The sequence below is a fragment of the Pongo abelii genome, chromosome 11 (assembly GCF_028885655.2).
Source record: "Pongo abelii isolate AG06213 chromosome 11, NHGRI_mPonAbe1-v2.0_pri, whole genome shotgun sequence".
Classification (NCBI taxonomy): domain Eukaryota; kingdom Metazoa; phylum Chordata; class Mammalia; order Primates; family Hominidae; genus Pongo; species Pongo abelii.
In genome coordinates this window covers 130,840,970-130,861,523 of record NC_071996.2, presented here as the reverse complement: position 1 = coordinate 130,861,523, position 20,554 = coordinate 130,840,970, and the positions used below count along the sequence as shown (strand labels likewise).

The 20,554-nt window shown below is 41.2% G+C and overlaps 2 protein-coding genes and 1 long non-coding RNA gene across 31 annotated transcripts in view; 1 reads left to right on the top strand and 2 right to left on the bottom strand.

The window, feature by feature from the left end:
• The window catches only part of MFF (mitochondrial fission factor), a 32,866-nt gene extending 29,391 nt beyond the window's left edge, over nt 1–3,475 (bottom strand). For 11 of the 28 annotated variants that reach the window (XM_024242975.3, XM_009238173.3, XM_054548693.2 and 8 more), the window contains exon 1: nt 3,294–3,475. The gene's annotated coding sequence lies outside the window, so the exon portion shown is untranslated. 28 annotated transcript variants of the gene reach the window in all.
• LOC112132274 (uncharacterized) overlaps nt 3,472–20,554 on the top strand; it is a 66,256-nt gene continuing 49,173 nt past the window's right edge. The window contains exon 1 of the long non-coding RNA XR_008523040.1: nt 3,472–3,553. This is a non-coding gene — a long non-coding RNA (uncharacterized LOC112132274). The remainder of the gene's footprint in view (nt 3,554–20,554) is intronic.
• Nucleotides 13,880–20,554, bottom strand: part of COL4A3 (collagen type IV alpha 3 chain) — a 148,055-nt gene continuing 141,380 nt past the window's right edge. Inside the window, exons 49-52 of one of the 2 annotated variants that reach the window (XM_024243122.3) lie at nt 19,567–19,744; nt 19,325–19,439; nt 17,739–17,911; nt 13,880–16,896 (exon numbers count right to left, since the gene is read on the bottom strand). In XM_024243122.3, coding sequence (XP_024098890.2) covers nt 16,812–16,896; nt 17,739–17,911; nt 19,325–19,439; nt 19,567–19,744 — 551 coding nt within the window. In that variant the 3' untranslated portion in view covers nt 13,880–16,811. The remainder of the gene's footprint in view (nt 16,897–17,738; nt 17,912–19,324; nt 19,440–19,566; nt 19,745–20,554) is intronic. The other variant, XM_063713075.1, reaches the window with a different exon arrangement.

Here is a 20,554-nt window from a genome sequence, read left to right as displayed (position 1 = left end):
GGGGCTAATTGAGAAACTAGATGATACCACTACTAGGGATTCATTACTGGAAATTCTCCAAATAGTAACAGTCACAAAGATGCACAACCTGACATCAAGAGACCAGTGAGAGAATAAAGAAAGAAAAAAATTAAGCTTACCACCAATCTTAGTTCCACAGATGGGGTCCTACGACTGACTATTCATTAGTTAAGGCAATATAAAAGACTAGCTCTGTCATTGTTTCTGATTTGTATTTAGAAAAATATGGCAGATGAAAAATACGTAAGTTTAAATGAATCTAATACTTATGTGTATATATATGCATATAGGTACACATATATGTTAAAGAGGAACAAATGAATTGGTTAAATTTTTTTTTTTCGTCACCCAGGCTAGATTGCAATGGAGCAATCACTGCTCACTGCAGCCTTGATCTCAGGGGCTCAAGTGATCCTCCTACCTCAGCTTCCTGAATAGCTGGGACTACAGGCATATGCCACCACAACCAGCTAATTTTTGTATTTTTTGTAGAGACAGGGTCTTACTATGTTGTTCAGGCTGATCTCAAACTCCTAGGCTCAAGAAATCCTCCGGCCTTGGTCTCCCAAAGTGCTGGGATTATAGGTGTGAGCCACCGTGCCCGGCCTGTTTAAATTTTCATTCACTTACAATGTTAAAATTTTGAACCAGTAATGCATGTACTCGGTACAAAGTATACAAGCTACACAGAGAAAAGGAAGTGTCCCACTTCCAATCCTATCCTTAACCACCCAGGTTCCCACAGGCAACCTTTATAATCAATTTTTTGCATCATTCTAGACGAGATGCTCTTCTAATACTTGCGTGTATCTCAAGCATAGCAAAAGCTCATATTCAGAACTAACACTGAAAAGAGCTACCTCAAAAAGATTATAGCCTTTGGCCATTATAAATTGAAGTTTTATAATAATAAACGAGAAGCAAGTGGCTAGAACCTCAGTATCTCCTTGAAATGTGCTTTCTCTGCATTCCATTCATTGCATTTCAGTCTTCTTATGAACTTTCTAGTAGTACATCTCGTAAGTCTCACTAGTATATTTCATTCTATAGCAACATCTTTTCTTACGAGAATCTCTGAGTTTGTAAAAAACTATTGACTTAGAAAATAAAGGTGGATGCTGAAACGCCAACTTCTGGAAAAAGCCAAATTCTCCTGTAGCTAAACTACTTAAATTTAAAAAGTAACTGCAACTTTTCTACTAAGATTTAACACTGTACTATCCCAATTATTGGGTTTTCTGCTTAAAACCATCAAAATCTGACTTTTTCTCCCTCGTTAGATTGTGGCATTTCTGATAATATCGTTTGGCAATAAATAAACTTCTCATTTGGTGTTGATATGTTAATTCCAGAAGTTTTGTAACTTAGAATCCAGTAAGCAACCAGTACGTGATGCTGTTATATAACATAACAAACGAGGCAAAATCTCTCTTAGACTCACAGGTGATTTCAGATTTCTACTTTCTAAGCCCAGTGGTTCCCAAACACCAGTAACTAACTTGCCAACTTCATGGTTTTTTCTTTTCCCATATTCACAGAGTGCATTAACTTTTTGCTACAGTTAATTTTTTTAACTCGACTTTTTAAAATCAAAAAAGTATTGTAAAAGAAAATTTTGTATCACTATCTTAAACCATGGCTGTACATATATAAATACAGATTGCAAAAACATCCTATTACAAAAAAATCCTCATCCACATACCGCCTAGAGTCAAGTCACATGTCACTAGCGGAAAGTGTATACCAATTTTGGGACACAATGATTCCAGCCCAACTTTCTCATTTTCAGCATTAGAACACTGGAACCCAGAAAGCCTCGGAAGTCACCGAAACAACTTGAGTCAAACTGACTGTGGTTGCAAATGTTTATGTACTTTTCAAAAACAAACATACAAACAAAAACAAACCAAAAAAAAACCCTCCAGTTCTTTATCACCTACTGTGTGGACCTAGCTCACATAGATGGGCCGCTCTGCACACCCTGTTTCAGTTCTCTTTCAAAGAAACTATATTTAAAAAGTCACTGCAAACTTTGAAAACTATATATTAATGAACTTTAAAATAATGTTATGAACCCACAGAAAAGTTTCAATACCAGAAGAGAGGAGAGCGAAGACTAAAGTTTGCAATTCTGAGAGGAGGCAGCTCTATCAGACAGGAAGGGAGAGAACACAATTTCCTTTTGGAAAGAATAGCAAAACCAATATACAAGCCTTTGAAACCAAAAGATAGCAGGTCCCCCAAGCAATTTAATTGCATGGGAAAAGACTACTAAGTATAACTAAATCGTCCTAATTTTCCTAAGGGTTTTTCTTTTGGGATCTCATTAGCCAACGGAATTGAGGCAGAAAAAATGTTTTTCACGCAAGGAGAGAAAACATTCATGATCATTCTAAGTCTCTCGGTGGATGAGAGGCCTGAATACAAATGGTTCTATATTTGGGCAGAAGGGCCAGAAACCTTTTTTTCCCCCCCTTTAATGTTCTTCAGTGAAAACATGTCACTTTTGAAAGGGTGCTCTTCCCTCGAGAATGCCCTTTGCTTCTAACTTTGTGGTAGGTAGACAGGGGTGTTCTTTTACAATAGTAATAATAATAGCACACGTCCTGCAGGGGAAAGTCAGAAGCTCGGCGGAACAGGAACCGCAGCTTTCCTCCGGCTTCCCACCTCCTGGAAGGAAACCCGAGAGCAACTGCCTGCAGCCACATCTGCGAGCAAGGATGCTCACAGACGGACAGGGTGGCCCGCAGCCACCCGCGATGCCACAACCGGGGCTTCCAACAAGGCCCTTCTTTTCCAAAATGTACTTGCCACAAAACAACACAAAAACCTCCTTTTAAACAAGGCAGGTTTAAGGTCATCCTGTAAGGTGTCAGGGCCTTGGCAGGGAACGATGAGTGAAGACCTGCAAAGCCCGGCGTTCACGCTCACGGGACTCCCGCTGCTTCCCAAATCCCTATTTTCCAGTCGGAAAAGTCCGGGTTAATCCACAAAAGGAGACGCCGAACCACAAAGGGTGAAGAGGTTCGCCCAAAAACACCTGCAGAAGGCGCTTCTCTCCCTCGCTCTCCTCGGGGACTCAAGGTCCCGGGGCGGAGGAAAGACCAGGGTTGAAGGCAAGAGGCCCGGGGACAGGACTTGGGTCAGGGAGACACTACCGGGGGGCCGGGGCCACCGCGGGTCTCTGTTGGCCGGAGGGTCTCGGCGGCGGCGATAGGCCTGGCAGCCAGCTCGGGCGGCAGGTCGCGGGTCGGGAAGACGTCAGCACTCACCCCTGGGCCCACAGGAGGGTCCCGGCGAGGACCGCCGCCCTCTGGCTCCCGGGGCGCTCGAGTAGGCGCTCTCCGAGGCGGTTGGCTGAGAGCACGGAGGCGCCCAGGGACAGCACCGGCGGAGCGGCCCGCAGAGGGCCAGGGCAGAAGCGCGAAAGGCCCGGGATGGCCCCTTCAGGGAGCCGTAGCGGAAGAGTGTTCGTGGTCATGTGACGCGGAAAAGGGCGGACGCGCGGCCCACGCTCTGGAACCGGTCCACGGTAAGCGATGCGCAGACATCTTTGTTGTGGGCGAAAAGAGGTGACCGTAGGTGACGGCTCTTGGGGTTAAGTTTAATTCACACTTCGGCTTTATTAGATTTTGTAATCTTTAAGAACTTGGTGTTTGCAAGGTAAACCTTTGGTAGCCAGTTAAAATAACTTTTTCAGGACCATCTGCATCAAAATTTCTATGCTGTGAGGCTTAGGAATCCTCATATGTAAATCAGCTCCGCCAGTGATTCCATGAGTTCCAATTTGATACTTCTTAAGCCCTCAGATGATCAGACCTTGTCTTCCATGAGAATTCCAGGAGAGGAGAAGTTAAGTTTCGCAGTAGTAGCATCTTTAGCTTTGGGAGAGCACTCTCTGCTTCTGAACACCCAACCACAGACTCTTCCCCCAGGAAGCTGTTGCTTAGAGCAAGGGGAAAAATGGTACCCTGCTTGTCAGTATGGGAATGTACTGAAGCCAAATAATGGAATGTTTTATATGCCTTGGTTTTCACAAACACCTAAAGGTGTACACATGACTTATGTACTCCCCTACGATCTAATTGATATTCTAGAGATGTTACCATTCTTCAAAATGATTTGGGAAGCCCTCTGAATTGCGTTCTTGGGTTTCTTAACACTGGTGTAGGGAAAGTGAAATATTTCCTCTTCCCTCTTGGGGTCTTGGCTGGGCCTAAGAATTAAACTGATGTTGAGGAAAAGAGTCAAACTCTGTAAAATATTTTTAGAGATTTATTCTGAGCCAAATATGAGTGACCATGGCCCGTGACAGAGCCCTCAGGAGGTCCTGAGAACGTGTGTCCAAGGTGGTTGGGGCACAGCTTGGTTTTATATATTTTAGGGAGGCATGAGACATCAATCAAATACATTTAAGAAATACATTGGTTTGGTTCAGAAAGGTGGGACAACTCAAAGCAAGGGCTTCCACGCTGTAGGTAAATTTAAACATTTTCTGGTTGACATTTGAAGACCTAGGACCCATAGAAAGGAAATGTTGAGGTTAAAATAAAAGATTGTGGAGACCAAGGTTCTTTTGAAGTCTTATAGTGGCTGCCCTTAGAGACAATGGATGACAAATGTTTCCTATTCAGATCTTTAAAAGGTGCTAGACTCTTACGTAATCTCTTTAGGATTGGGAGGACCTGGAAGAAAGTGATCTAGCTATGTTAATAGAAATTCTATGTAGATGCAGATTTTCCCCCAACAAAGGACAGCTTTGCAGAGCCATTTCAAGGTACGTCGAAAACTAAAAAAAAGGTTTGGGGTAAAATATTTTGATTTTGTTTCTTGTCTCGTTATGCCAGTGTCAGATTGGAAAGTAAGTCACAATATATAGGGTTAAATAAAACCCATCTGCTGAGAATTTATGGATTGTAGGGCATGAATCCCTAGACCCGTTAGCAATTTGAGCAAGATTAAAAAAAAATCAGAGCTTAGTCTCCACTGACGTAAAATAGAGACATAAAACATAACAGGAGGAAAGTATACAAACTTTATTTAGTAATTTTTACATTTACATTGGAGCCTTCCCTAGAAAAATGGAGACCCAAATTAACAGTTGGACCCTAAGTGCTTTTTGAGTGTCCATTTTTCCAGGGAAGGCTAAAAAGAGTAGTAAATTGTGAAAATGTGAGAAAACAAACAGATTTGGGTTAGTGCAGTTAATGCAGAAGTGACTAAGAAGATAAAGGTTGTTGTAACAAAGTGAAAACAAAAATTGGTAAGTTTGTGCAGATACAGCTCAGCTTTGACTCTGTGTCTCTGGTGTTGAGAACATCTCCCTTCCTCCTTATACAGGGAGGGCACCTTTCACATGGAAGTTTTATCTTCTGCTTTCAGGAAGGAAAAAGGAAAGCCACAGTGCACTTTTTGCATTTGCTTTTTTTTTTTTTTAAGTGCCTTTGACTCAAAAATAATCTTTATGCCAAAGTGCCATATTTTGGGTTGGCATATCCTACTATTGACAGAGCAGAAGCACTGCCATTTTAAAGTGTCCCTTTACATCCACCTAATCCAACCCAAAAACCACCTAAATCCAACCCAAAGGGCATCAGCCTAATGGCTAATGTCAGCATGACCATAAACCACAAATGACACCTCTGACCAGAAACATTCCAACCCTAAGATAAACCCTCTCCCACCAGACACATGCCAGCCCCAAGATAACCTTTCCTCTGACCGAGCGAAGGTAACCCCTCCCCTCTGACCAGAGACATTCCAACTACGTAATAAACTTCTCCTCCAAGCAGAAATATTCCAAGCCTGTGATAAGCTCTCTCACCCTAAACCCTTAAATACTGTTAGTCTGTAAGAGAGAATGCTCCTGACCGAAATTGGCCAGAAGCCCCTCTCAGGTTTATTCTCCAAAATAAACCTATTTTTGACTGTTGAGCCACTTTTTGTGTTTCTCTCTTCTTTCTTTAATTCTTACAACTACCCTACAGAGACAAATAAGCCTTTAAGAATAGATTGATTTTAGGAATAATAAGTCATTCCAAGTCAATCTTTGGCGGGAAGATAGAGATCAAGTTGGGAGATCATGTATTAGGTTGGTTCTGAGGACTAAGCTCTGATTTTTTTATCTTACCCAAATTCTTATCTAAGGGGTTTGGGGAGTCATGTCCTCCAAACCATATATGCACATCAGATGGGTTTTATTTAACCCTGTATATTGTGACTTACTTTCCAATCTGACTCTGGCATAACAAGGAAGAAAATCAAAATATTTTACCCCAAAATATATTTCCTTGCCCTACCTTGAAATTGTCCTGCAAAGTCTCTTGTGGGAAAAATCCACATTCTGTAGAGAATCTGCTTTCCCCTTTGTTTTCCTTCCTTCTTTGTCTGGAATTGGTGGGTTCTTGGTCTCGCTGACTTCAAGAATGAAGCCACGAACACTCGCCGTGAGCGTTACAGTTCTTAAAGATGGTGTGTCCGGAGTTTGTTCCTTCAGATGTTCAGATGTGTCTGGAGTTTCTTCCTTCTGGTGGGCTTGTGGTCTTGCTGGCTTCAGGAGTGAAGCTGCAGACCTTCGCAATGAGTGTTACAGCTGTTAAAGGTGGCATGTCTGGAGTTGTTCATTCCTCCTGTCCAAAGTTATTTGTCCCTCCCGGTGGGTTTGTGGTCTTGCTTGCTTCAGGAGTGAAGCTGCAGAGTTTTGCGGTGAGTGTTACATCTCATAAAGGCGGCGTGGACCCAAAGAGTAAGCAGCAGCAAGATTTATTGCAAAGAGCAAAAGAACAAAGGTCCTACAGCGTGGAAGGGGACCCAACCTGGTTGCTACTGTTGGCTCTGGCAGCCTGCTTTTATTCCTTTATCTGGCCCCACCCACATCCTGCTGATTGGTCCATTTTACAGAGAGCTGATTGGTCCATTTTACAGAGAGCTGATTGGTCTGTTTTACAGAGAGCTGTTTGGTTCTTTTTGACAGGGAGCTGATTGGTGCATTTACAATCCCTGAGCTAGAGACAGAGTGCTGATTGGTGCATTTACAATCCTCCAGCTAGACATAAAAGTTCTCCAAGTCCCCACCAGATTACTAGACACAGAGCACTGATTGGTGCGTTTACAAACCTTTAGCTAGACACAGAGTGCTGATTGATGCATTTACAATCCTCTAGCTAGATGTAAAAGTTCTCCAAGTCCTGAATAGATTAGCTAGACACAGAGCACTGATTGGTGCGTTTACAAACCTTTAGCTACACACAGAGTGCTTATTGGTGCATTTACAATCCCTGAGCTAGACACAGAGTGCTGATAGGTGCATTTATAATCCTTTAGCTAGACACAAAAGTTCTCCAAGTCCTCACTAGATTAGCTAGACAGAGAGCACTGATTGGTGTGTTTACAAACCTTGAGCTAGACACAGAGTGCTGATTGGTGCATTTACTGTCCTCTAGCTAGATGTGAAAGTTCTCCAAGACCTCATCTGACTCTAGAGTCCAGCTGGCTTTGCCCAGTGGATCCCGTGCCGGGGCTGCAGGCAGAGCTGCCCGCCAGTCCTGTGCTGCGCACCTGCACACCTCAGCCCTTGGGCAGTCGATGGGACCAGGTGCTGTGGAGCAGGGGGCGGTGCCCATCGGGGAGGCTCAGGCTGTGTGGGAGCCCATGGTGGGGGAGGCTCAGGCTGTGCAGGAGCCCATGGTGGGGGCGGCTTGGGCATGGTGAGCTGCAGGGTCCCGAGCCCTGCCCTGTGGGGAGGTGGCTGAGGCCCGGTGAGAATTCAAAAGTGGGGTGGGTGGGCCGGCAGTGCTGGGGGACCCAGCGCACCCTCTGCAGCTGCTGGCCTGAGTGCTAAACCCCTCACTGCCTGGGGCTGGTGGTGCTGGCTGGCCACTTCCAGTGCGGGGCCCACCAAGCCCGCGCCCACCTGGAACTTGTGCTGGCCTGCGAGCACCACATGCAGCCCTGGTTCCCACCCGCGCCTCTCCTCCCACACCTCCCCGCAAGCCGAGGGAGTTGGCTCCGGCCTCGACCAGCCCAAAGAGGGGCTCCCACAGTGCAGCGGCGGGCCGAAGGGCTCCTCAAGCGTGGCCTGAGCGGATGCCGAGGCCGAGGAGGCGCTGACAGCGAGGGCTGCTAACACGTTGTCACCTCTCACTTCCTTTCCAGATCTAGGAGGTAATCAGCTAAGAGCCAGGCACCCTTTTAGTTCCGACAAGAAACAAAATTTTACAACCTACTCTCTCTCTAAAGTCTGCTGAGAGCTTCCTCTGCACAATAAAACTGGGTCTTCACAGTCCTTTATCTTAACCTGAACATTTCCTTTCTATGGATCCCAGGTCTTCAGATAAACTCAGCCAATTGTCAACCAGAAAATGTTTAAATTTACCTATAGCCTGGAAGCCCCTACTTTGAGTTGTCCCGCCTTTCTGAACCAAACCAATGTATTTCTTAAATGTATTTGATTGATGTCTCATGCCTCCCTAAAATATGTAAAGCCAAGCTGCACCCTGACCACCTTGGGCACATGTTCTCAGGACCTCCTGAAGGCTGTGTCACGGGCCATGGTCACTCATATTTGGCTCAAAATAAATCTCTAAAAATATTTTATGGAGTTTGACTTTTTTCATCAACAGTGCAAAGGTAATTGCAGTTTGCCATTACTGTCAATGGGAAAAATCACAATTACTTTTGCAGCAACCTATAATTGTAACCTTTAAAACCTTTAGAAATGATGTTCCGCCTGCTTCACTAACCTTTCCACTTCTTAATTACTTACAATTTGGCTTTTAATCCTGTACTCCCCTCAAAGAAAAACATTTTGAAATAACTTTCAAATAAAGATTGTGATCCAATTACCAAACCCGATGTCTTCTTCCATAAACCTCATTGTCCTTTATCTTCCGGCATCATTTGGTTTTTGTTAAATTAAATGAGACAGTGTTCCTCAAAGTACCTAACACTGTCTAGTAGACAATTCTCAGAGAAAAGGCGTTTTCTCTTCCTTATGTGGGAACTCTACTCCCTCATTTTGTGTAATATATATTTATATTTAGTATATATACAATGAATATGTATTCATTGCAATATATATTTCTTTTTTCACCATTAATGTGGACATTCCTGTCTTATGATTTAATCCATCATTGACTGTTTTTGCAACCATGGTTGCCTCAAATCCTTTGTTGGAAAGGGTGCTATATAAATCTAAGTTATCTCATCCATCTAGTCTTATCCTGTTGCACTGGTTCTAGCCAGTTCTACTTAAGTGTCCCCTTGGAGCTTTGATCCCAGCAGGGTTTCCAACTCAGATTTTTTCTACTCTTCTCACTCCAGATACCATCTTCTGAATTCCTTTTTTTTCAGTTAATGGCCAAGTTATTTCCCCAGTCATCAGGGTTCAAAGACTGAAGTTATCTTTCACTGTCACCCAAGTCCCACGTGATGGTTAATTTTAGGTGTCAACTTGACTGTATTAAAGGGTACCCAGATAGTTGGTAAAGCTTTATTTCTGGGTATGCCTGTGAGGGTGTTGCTGGAAGAGATTGACATTTTAATCAGGGGGTTGAGTAAGGAAGATCTGCCCTTACCAATGTGGGCAGGCACCATCCAATCAGCTGAGGGCCCGTATAGAACAAAAAGGCAGAGGCAAGACAAATTTGCTCTCTCTCTTCTGGAGCTGGGACACTTCTCTTGCCCTTGAACATGAGATATCCAGATTCTCCAGTCTTTGAACTCCAGGACTTGCACGAGTGGTGCCCACCTTCTCAGGCCTTCAAACTTGAACTCAGCCATGTTACCAGTTTTTCTGGTTCTCCAGCTTGTGGATAGCATATTGTGGGATGTTTCAGCCTCCACAATTGCATGAGCTAGTATCCCTTCTCATAGATCTATCTATCTTTCTTTCCACACATACCTTTTTTTTTTTTTTTGAGACAGAGTTTCACTTTTGTCACCCAGGCTGGAGTACAACAGAGTGATCTCAGCTCACTGCAACCTCTGCCTCCTGGGTTCAAGCAATTCTCCTGCCTCGGCCTCCTGAGTAGCTGGGATTACAGGCACCCACCACCACACCCAGCTAATTTTGTGTGTATGTGTGTGTGTTTGTGTGTGTATTTTTAGTAGAGATGGGGTTTCACCATGCTGGCCAGGCTAGTCTTGGACTCCTGACCTCAGGTGATCCACCCACATCGGCCTCCCAAAGTGCTGGGATCACAGGCGTGAGCCACCACACCCGGCCACACCATCCTTTCTTTTTTTTTTTTTTTTTTTTATTCAACTTTTATTTTAGATTCAAGGGGTAAGTGTGCAGGTTTGTTACATGGGTATGTTGTGTGATGCTGAGGTTTAGGGTATGAATGTTCTTGTCACTCAGATAGTGAGCATAGTACCCACTAGGTAGTTTCTCAGCACTTGCCCCCATCCCTCTCACCCACGTCTAGTAGTTCCTAGTGTCTGTTTTTGCCGTCTTTATGTCCATGTGTACCCAATGCTTAGTTCCCACTTCTAAGTGAGAACATGTGGTGTTTGGTTTTCTACATCTGTGTTAATTCACTTAGGATAATGGTCCATCTGCATCAATGTTGCTGCAAAGGACATCATTTCTTCCTTTTTTATGGCTGTGTAGTATTCCATGGTGTGTATGTACCACAGTTTCTTTAATCCACCATTGATGGGCGCCTTGGTTGATTCCCTGTCTTTGCTATTGTGAATAGTGCTGTGATGAACATGTGTCTTTTTGGTAAAATGGTTTATTTTCCCTAGTATCCTTCATCCTTTAGATTCTCCCTCTTCAATGCCAGCTTTCTGCTTTATCCTTTCTTTTCCTACTCCTAGATGATCAGCCATCGTCTGGGCTGTTATCCTTTTAACTGGCCTCCTCATCCCCAATATTTTTATTTCTCCAATTCTTCTTCGACATTGGGTCTACATAGAACCTATGTTTACAGATTGTGGCATCTCAAATATGAAGCCCCAGTTTCAAAGGAAATTGATGATTTATAGTTATTTTCCAATTCAAAAGTTCATAACAGCAATCCAGTAATTTTTAAAAAACATTTGAAACTATAAAATAGCCTAGCAAGTACAATATATTAAATATTGGATCTTCCAGGTTATTGTTTATATGGTAATTCCACTCTTTTGCTCAAAATCTTCACTGACTCTCTAGTAGCAATCAATGAAGTACAAGTGCATCCTGGTATTCTAAACCCTGCCCAACATGGTCTTAACCTCCTGCCATGCTGTTTTATTTACCACTCTGTATGTATATAAATATATATCATATATTCTTGGCCATTAATTGTTCCCTGAGATTGCCTCATCTTTTCCTAACTACTTAGCTTCATCCATGCTATTTCTGCCACGTGGAATGCCACCCTGCTTCTGACCATCTTCTGCTTCTTGAAATCCTAACTGCCCTTAAAGGACCACTGAAAATATCCCTCTTTTTATGAATTCTTTCCTGAGGCATCCAACTTTTGAACCAGTATTGTTGTCCCTTAGAGCACTTAATCATGTTCTGTCTAGTATTAAAGTTATCCATGTATTTGTCTTATTTTCCCCTACCAGACTGTAAACTCTACGCTTGAGACCAAGGTCTGTGTCTCACTCATCTAAGTATATGCTGTGGAGCCAAACATATTGTAGGTCTACAACAAGCCAAGCATATTGTAGGTCTTGGATATAGAATAATGAGACCTAGCTCCTTGTTTGGCTCAAAAATTGGAATTGAAGATATTATAATTCCAAAGCAATCATTCTAAAAATGTTTTGAGCAGTTAGTATTTTTAGAAAAAGCATGGAGTCTGCAAAATCCTAGGAAGGATCATATTTATCTAAATATTTAAGTTTAGCCTGGTTGTTAAAAACCAATTACATTTTCCTCTGTGTTTGCTTATCTGTTAATTTCTAATAGGTAGAGCTGGGATTAGGGTGAGATGAGTTAGATGCCAATGGCACAAATTGAAGGAGGCAATCACTTTTTTGTCAGTCTCCTGCCAATAGATTACTAAGAATCCATTAGGGCTTAATCAAAATTTTTCTTTCCAAACGAGCTTATAAGTAGAGAATGTGCTCAAACACAGCATTCATTGTTTGACATACTCGAAGTAAAAGTAAGTTCATTGAAAAGGATTAGTACTTTTTTACTCAAAGTCTTTTCAAATTAGATTTTTTTGGCCCACCTATGACAATAGGTGACAGTGTTTCTGAAGTATTTATGTGAGCAACAGTTTTCTTGGTCTTCTTAGAATTATTACCTCGGATCACTATTCATTCCATTTCTTCCCTTGATTATATCATTATTGCCATTTAATGCAGCCTGAAAGTTCCTTCTCTATGATATTTCATATTTTGCATGTATATGTATTTTAAGACAGAGTCTCACTCTGTTGCCCAGGCTGGAGTGCAGTGGCGCGACCTTGGCTCACTGCAACCTTTGTCTCCCGGGTTCAAGCGATTCCTCTGCCTCAGCCTCCCAAGTAGCTGGGATTACAGTGTCCGCCACCATGCCCAGCTAATTTTTGTATTTTTAGTAGAGATGGGGTTTCACCATGTTGGCCAGGCTGGTCTCGAACTCATGACCTCAAGTGACCCACCCACCTAGGCCTCCCAAAGTGCTGGGATTACAGCCACAAGCCACCATGCCCAGCCTATATTTTGCATATTAAAACCCTTTTTCTTTACCAACTCTCCACATCTGAAATTTTATGAATTGTTTTCCTTGAATAAGGAGTATTTGTATTATAAATGGTAAACATGTATCAAAATATATGACCCATAATTTCTGTAATCTATATGCTTTTCTTAGTGATTTGTAAAGACTCCTTAAATACCTCAATAGAAAAATAAGCAAAGATATGATTAGGCCCTTCACAGGAAAACAGGCAATCATCAGAATACTTCTTTAATTAAAAAAAAAACACTAATTAAAAGTGACAAATATTCTGCCTCACTGCAATGAGATAGGCAAAGATGTAAAAAAACATCAATATTCTGTATTGGTAAATTAATAGGGAAATGAGTGTTTTCATTACATGGTTGACACAGCTGAAAATTCTAGCAACCTTTCTGGAGAGCATTTTTGTATATATATCAAAAGCCTAAGATTGTTTGAGACCTTTGACTGTATAGTGTTCCTTCTAGAGATTTATCTTGAAGAAATAATTGGACAAACTTGTGGTGACATAGGTACAATATGTCTATAATATAACTCAATTAAATGTCTGTCAATTGGGGATTTATTATCTTAGGTTATAAACCCATACAATGAACTGTGGTGCAAATGATGATTAATTCTTGTCTGTTGGTGTGAAAATATGCCCACTTTGTATTAAGTTTTTAAAAACCTGGTGACAAAAAAGACCGGGTGTGGTGGCTCACACCTGTAATCTCAGCACTTTGGGAGGCTGAGGCGGGTGGATCATGAGGTCAGGAGATCGAGACCATCCTGGCTAACACGGTGAAACCCCGTCTCTACTAAAAATATAAAAAGTTAGCCAGGCGTGGTGGCGGGCGCCTGTAGTCCCAGCTACTCAGGAGGCTGAGGCAGGAGAATGGCGTGAACCCGGGAAGCAGAGGTTGCAGTGAGCCAAGATCATGCCATTGCACTCCAGCCTGGGCGACAAAGTAAGACTTCATCTCAAAAAAAAAAAAAAAAAAAAAAAATCCTAGTGACAAAATAGCATACTTTTATCTCATTTTTGTTTAAAAATAGATTTATCACTTATCTTGGATGGGAGCGAGGATTAGATCATGGCCATTTTTATATTCTTCTTCATAACTTCTGTATTGCCTGTTCTTTTTACAGTGAACATCTGTTATTCTTACAATCCAAAAAAATTTATTTCCATTTTGATAAAAAAGGACCAGCTCCAATTTAAAAAATGTTTATTCTTAGGCAATACAATAAAATAATATTTTAGATATAATTACAGACATATTAGTACATTAAAATATTATAATCTTGTCAGGATATAACAATATAAAATATTCAATATATTTTAGATATATTTCATTTGGTTATAGAGTAAATATTAAATTAAGTTTAGTAGCAGTAAGTTACATTTGATACATAGAAAATCTTTGTAAGTTAGCCATCAAATTCAAATGTAAGCATTTTAATACTTTCATAAATAAGTTACTTAATAATGTTTATCTTGCCGAAAGACTTCTGAGAAATCTGTTATTTTAGCACACTGTGAAATTCCAAAGTTGAAGCCCCAATTTTAAAGAAACAGTTTACATTTTATCTGTAATATTTAATCTTCATAATTGTATAAGCTACTCATAAGCTAAGTTATCTGGAAAATAATGCACATGAGCTATAATTTAGTGCTAAGTAAAGTCTTAGAAGTGCGACTGAACAGCGTTAATATGGCTTCATTGGAATTTCAGGTTTTAGCATCACTTGTCTTCCTCAGAAGTTAAATACTGGTAAGAGGGCATGAGAAGATGGAGGCCTGAGTGGAGGCCAGCAGTTTGACATTAGCACCAGTCTAGGGCTTTTACTTATGAGTAAAAGTAGATAACCTTAGAGTCACCTTTAGAGTCACCTGTGAGTTTGAACTTTAAAAAGAGGCACGGATGGAGCAGTTGTAGCCAGCCGTACTGGGTAACTGCCTGTAGGGTTGTTGCTTGGGTATTTGTCTAGAACAGGTTTTCTCAGTATTTAGAGTACATCAGAATCATGTGGTGGGCTTGGTAAAACATAGATATTTCGGGCCCTCCCCCAAGAGTTTCTGATTCTGTAGGTCTGGAGTGGTCCCTAGAATCTGCATCTGTGACAAGTTCCCAGATGATGCTGATACTGCTCTTCCAGGGACCACACTTTGAGAACTACTGGCCTACAGAGGGTTTGTAGAGATTAGCTAGCTCTATATGCCGCTATAGTACACTTGGGACAATAAGACATTTTTAAAGCAGAAAAACTTATTTGTTAAGTGAATCTAAATAAGTGAAATGCTGCACATCTTAGTTTAGATGTAAAAATGGCTTGACAACAAACACATTAGCAGTGAAGGATGTAAACCATGTGAGCCATGGCCATAGTCTGTGCTGTCCTCTGGGTCACGTTTTTCACTTACAAAGCAATTGAGATTGAAGCAGTAGCCTGCATTTAAATATCAGCACTACCAACTCCACCTAGGTAGATCAAGAAGCATCTTCAAAGCTTTATCTCTTTGTGTCTGGACTCTAAGACTCATCAAATAGTGTTATCATCAAGTATAACACTAGTTTAATGTTTTGTAGATGTTGGTTTTTCTGCTATTATTCAGACGTTATCTTCTCTTAGCTTTTCTAAGAGAAACTAGAAGCCCTGGGTTTCCCTAGGCATAGACCTTATTTTTAACCCTTACTTGGGCCTGCTGAATTATCATGATGAAATATAACAGCAGTGAAAAGGAAGAAAAAACTAGAGGGGAGGGAAGCTACTTGTATATGTATGTGAGATTCTTAACAGAGCAATAAGTTACTTTTTCTGGGATATTAGATCAGAAACAAGTCTCTTTTTTCTCTTAGCATCTCTGTAGGTTAGTACAGTGCCTGGGACATGCTTGGTGCTGAATAACATGATTGTTAAGTTGAATTAAGTAACCTTGGGAATGTGTCAACACATTGAAAAGCAGGTTTTAAGACATACAGTGGCCAAATTATACAGTTTGATACATTAAGATTTTTAAACAATGGACTCTTTAAATATGGTTTGTAAGAATATATAACATAAAAAGTCTTGCTTTTTTTTTTTTTTACAAAGGAAGAATTAGAGAAGTAACAAAGGAATAAATCTGTAAAACCTAGAGTGATGACATATTCAGAGCAATGAAAAAATAGATTCCGAGTCTGATAAACCAACAAATGCCTTAAGTTCTTTCATGGATTATTGAACTGCTCCCTTACATAAGGTATACACCAACATTTATGGAATGAGGATAAAGTGCACATTTCATAAGTAGTATTCTTGTTATTTGTGTGGGTATGCTGGTAAAAGAGAAGTTAAAGTTATACATATTTCATAGTATGTATATAACAATATCATTTTAAAACTAATTCACTAAGGGGGAAATTTTATACGCTTTGAATACAAGCAGACTTTAGAGCTACAGTGAAATGAATTCAATAAACAAACAAAAAAATCTTTAAAACCCAACAAAACAAAAAACCATACAGTATTTCCAAAGGTATTATGGTTCCATCAAGGAATCCCCGTTTTGCCCTTAGCAGTGGGCATGTTTGAAACAGTCCTGGAAAATCCATGAATCTCAGTTCAGTTCTGTGTTCCATCAGGCCTTACGGTCCTCAGCAGGTCTGAAAGTCCAGTTCTATACACGATGCTCCAGGATACCACATGCCCCCTTCTCTTCCCCTACCCAGGGTCTGAAGTTTCAGGAAAGGGTAGCGGGGCAATCAAACACTGATTTAGCCTCCCTGAGTCTTAAAGACAGGAAGAAGACAAATGTGGGAATCCAGTGGGCCAAATATTTCATAACTTGTAGCATTCAAACTTCATACAATCACGGTAGTGACAGTGCCTTGGATGTAAGTGGAATAGGTTTTTGGTGATATTTTGTGAATAGTTGCTGCTTTGCCACAGAGAACTTTGAAACAGCACAGATTAGAGACCCAGATCACAGAACTGACTTGAAAGAACTGCTTTGTTTTGTGGGGAAACAAATTGAAACTTTGTACTAAGTCATCATGGAGCAATATTGTTTGGTTAAAGACAAATACCTAAATAAAAGCATGTTCTGTCATTACTTTGTTCTTTAGGATGAAAAATAGCAGTTCTGCTGTCTTTTTTAGCTTCAGTGTCTTTTCTTCATGCACACCTGACAGCGACTTATTATTTTTTCTAATTCCCCAGCTTTCACAGTTGATGGAATAGGCTTTCTGAAATAAAAACAAACCAAAAAAATCTCATTTATTTATGCATAAAAGGGAATTTTTGCTGAGTTTGAGTTTTATTAATTAATATTGTTGCTATTTTGAAATTTATTACAGGGTCGGGCGTGGTGGCTCACGCCTGTAATCCCAGCACTTTGGGAGGCTGAGGTGGGAGGATAAATTGAGGTCAGGAGTTTCAGACCAGCCTGGCCAACATGGTGAAACCCAATCTCTACTAAAAATACAAAAATGAGATGGGTGTTGTGGCATACGCCTGTAATCCCAGCTACTCGGGAGGCTGAGGAAGGAGAATCACTTAAACCTGGGAAGTGGAGGTTCTAGTGAGCCCAGGTCATGCCACTGCACTCCAGCCTGGGCAACAGAGCAAGACTCCATCTCAAGAAAAAAAAAAAAAAAGAGAGAAATTTATTATATTAATGGACTATTTCTCTTTATGGAAGAAGTATATTTCTGAAAAGGTATATATGGTGGCATTTTATAATTTTAGTCATATTTCAGCAGCATTAAAGAAACACAGGCCTTGATGAAAACTTACAGATCATCTTTTTGGTAATAAAAACTACTCCCACCCTTTAAGTTGTCCACATTATTCACAAATCTTTCAATACAGTAAATTCAGATGAGAGATCATTTTGTGATTGTATCAAGTAATTTACTATAAATTTGTATACAAATGTTAAATGTGTTTAGTGATGACAAAACCCATATTTTGTCTTTATTGGCACAGTAGTACAAAATCATGGCTACTCGTTGACTCAAGAGCACAGGCAACCTTTGAATAGTTCTGCAATTGAGTCAGCAGATTAAGCTTGATGGTGAATAGTTACCTGAACATTCTTTCTGGGTTTAATGAAGCCAGCCAGAAACTGTAGGAATTTGAATAGTAGTTGCACGTTCCTCTTCCATGACATTCTAGAAATGGGCTGGCTCGGAATTCTTCCAGGCAGGAGCCAGGGGAGGCCAGTGCTTGCCCGGTGCCCTCAGAACCTGCACTTGTGAACTACCACAATTTAAAAAATCTGAATAAACACTCTGTCCATTGGGGTTCAAATTTTCAATTCTCTACTTTTTTTTTTTTTTTTGAATAAATGGGCAGTTGTGAGTAAAGAAAGGGGAGGAATGATCATGAGCGATGCTACAGATTAGAAATAACCACCTATGTGGCCAGGCGCGGTGACTCACACCTGTAATCCCAGCTCGCTCTTTGGGAGGCCTAGGCAGGCAGATCACTTGAGGTCAGGAGTTTGAGGCCAGCCTGGCCAACATAGTGAAATCATGTCTGTACTAAAAATACAAAAAGTAGCCGGCATGGTGGCATGTGCCTGTAGTCCAAGCTACTCAGGAGGCTGAGGCAAGAGAATTGCTTGAACCCTGGAGGCAGAGATTGCAGTGAGCCAAGATTGCACCACTGCACTCCAGCCTGGGTGACAGAGGGAGATTCTGTCTCAAGAGAAAAAGAAAAAGAAAAAAGAAAGAACCACCTGTGTGCAGCTATACAGTTATCACAGTCACACATGGCCAATCCATAAACTTCTTCACTAGCATTTACATCTGAAAGCTTTTTCTTTAAAAGACTGTTTTTCTTTGCTTTTATCTCCATATGAATGTCAAAAAGGGCACAGATTTTGGAGCAGATAGACCTGGGTTCAGATCCTAGCTTTTCCACTAAATAGTTGTAAGACCTTGGGGAAAGTACTTCATTCTTATTTGTAAAACTGTAAATGATAGAAATTACCTATCAGCGTTTTCATAAAAATTACAGAGAATGTATATAAAGCAGTTATCTTATAAAAAATAGTCATTCCAGGCTGGGTGCAGTGACTCATGCCTGTAATCCCAGCACTTTGGGAAGGCTGAGTTGGGCAGATCACTGGAGGTCAGGAGTTTGAGACCAGCCTGGGCAATATGGTGAAACCCTGTCTCTACTAAAAAAATAAAACAAACAAAAAACCAAAAATACAAAAATTAGCTGGGCATGGTAGCACGGACCTGTAATCTCAGCTACTCAGCAGGCCAAGGCAGGAGAATCACTTGAACCCTGGAGGCGGAGGTTGCAGTGAGCCAAAATCACTCCACTGCACTCCAGCCTGGGTGACAGAGCAAGACTCTATCTCAAAAGATAAAAATAATAATAAAAAGAGGCATTCCATTATCAATAAAAGGCAGCTACTATTCACCTAAATTTCATAATAGAATTTGGAGGTAATCCCCTCCTGAGAAGTCTTTTTTAATACTCCATTATTTACCAAAAGTAAAAAAAAAGTCTATTTGTAGATTTTCAAGGAAATGTCTATGGCATGTTGCACACACGGACAGCAGGCAGCATTGACCCTGGGAACCACATTTTACCCAGCACAATGTAACATTCTACAGGTAGTCTTTACTATAAACCTCCTGTTCCTTTTCTCCTCACCATGATGAATGAAAATCCTTTCCAGAGAGAAATCCAGCCGTGAGGACATGGAGGAATGTCAGTGCTTTGGCTGTGAACGGCTATGGCGATCGCAGGACCTTCACAAACAGTGCATCTGTAACATGAAACAAAGACTATGGTGGCATCGCCACTTTCTGCACTGTGATGTGCTGCCTTACATTCCATTACAAGGGAAGTGATTCACCTGGTCCCATTGTAAAACTAGGGGATTGGATTTTTACCTGCTTATGTAAGGCTCAAGGGCCCTGCCAGTAATGGGAGCCATGTCCACTGGCATCAGAGCTGGTGTTGACAGCCAGTATGAATAATCATTTCGAGATGCGAAATTACATACATCATTGACATTGCAGAATAAGAATGGCATTGTGGTAAATCGCTGCAGGCAGCTGCCAAGAGTTCCTAATGAAACATCAGACTGAGTATCACTTTCAGTAAGTTAAAGTTATTTTCAGCATCATTACTAGAGAGAAGCTAATTTAAACGTAACCTGCAGCAAAAGCTGGACAAAGACAACACAAAAGAGTTATCTGCAAAGTGTAGTATTGAAAAGTTTTCATACTGATAGAAATCAAAGATCCAATAGGCAAACAAATCTTGTTTCTCCCACCTTTAATACTTCCTGTGGCTCTTTCTAATCGATTTAGAACATGGGGGCTAGCATAGGTCAGTTGGGATAGTGTTTTTGCTTCAAAGTATTCCCACTTATTCATATGTACATAATAGCTAATAACCAAATAAAGGTTTGGAAAAGCAGTTGTTTGTGAGATTAAAAAGCAAACGGGTGGGCTGGGCATGGTGGCTCACGCCTGTAATCCCAGCACTTTGGGAGGCTGAGGAGGGAGGACTGCTTGAGCTCAAGAGTTTGAGACAAACCTTGACAACATAGCCAGACCTCATCTCTACTGAAAATCAAAAAAATTAGCTGGGTATAGTGGCGTGTGCCTGTAGTCCCAGCCATTTGGGAGTCTGAAGTGGGAGGATGGCTTGAGCCTGGGATGTTGAGGCTGCAGTGAGCTGTGATTGCACCACTGCACTCCAGCCTGGGTGATGAAAGTGAGACCCTGTCTGAAAAAAGAAAAAGAAAAAGAAAAAGTGCCAAAAAGATAAATGCAGACAGGTGGTTTAGGGGGTTTTAGGGGCAAATTGTTTGCACTGAATGGGAGGAGCTAGGCTGGCGTTCCTGAGCTAGGCTCCTTCAAGCATTTTACA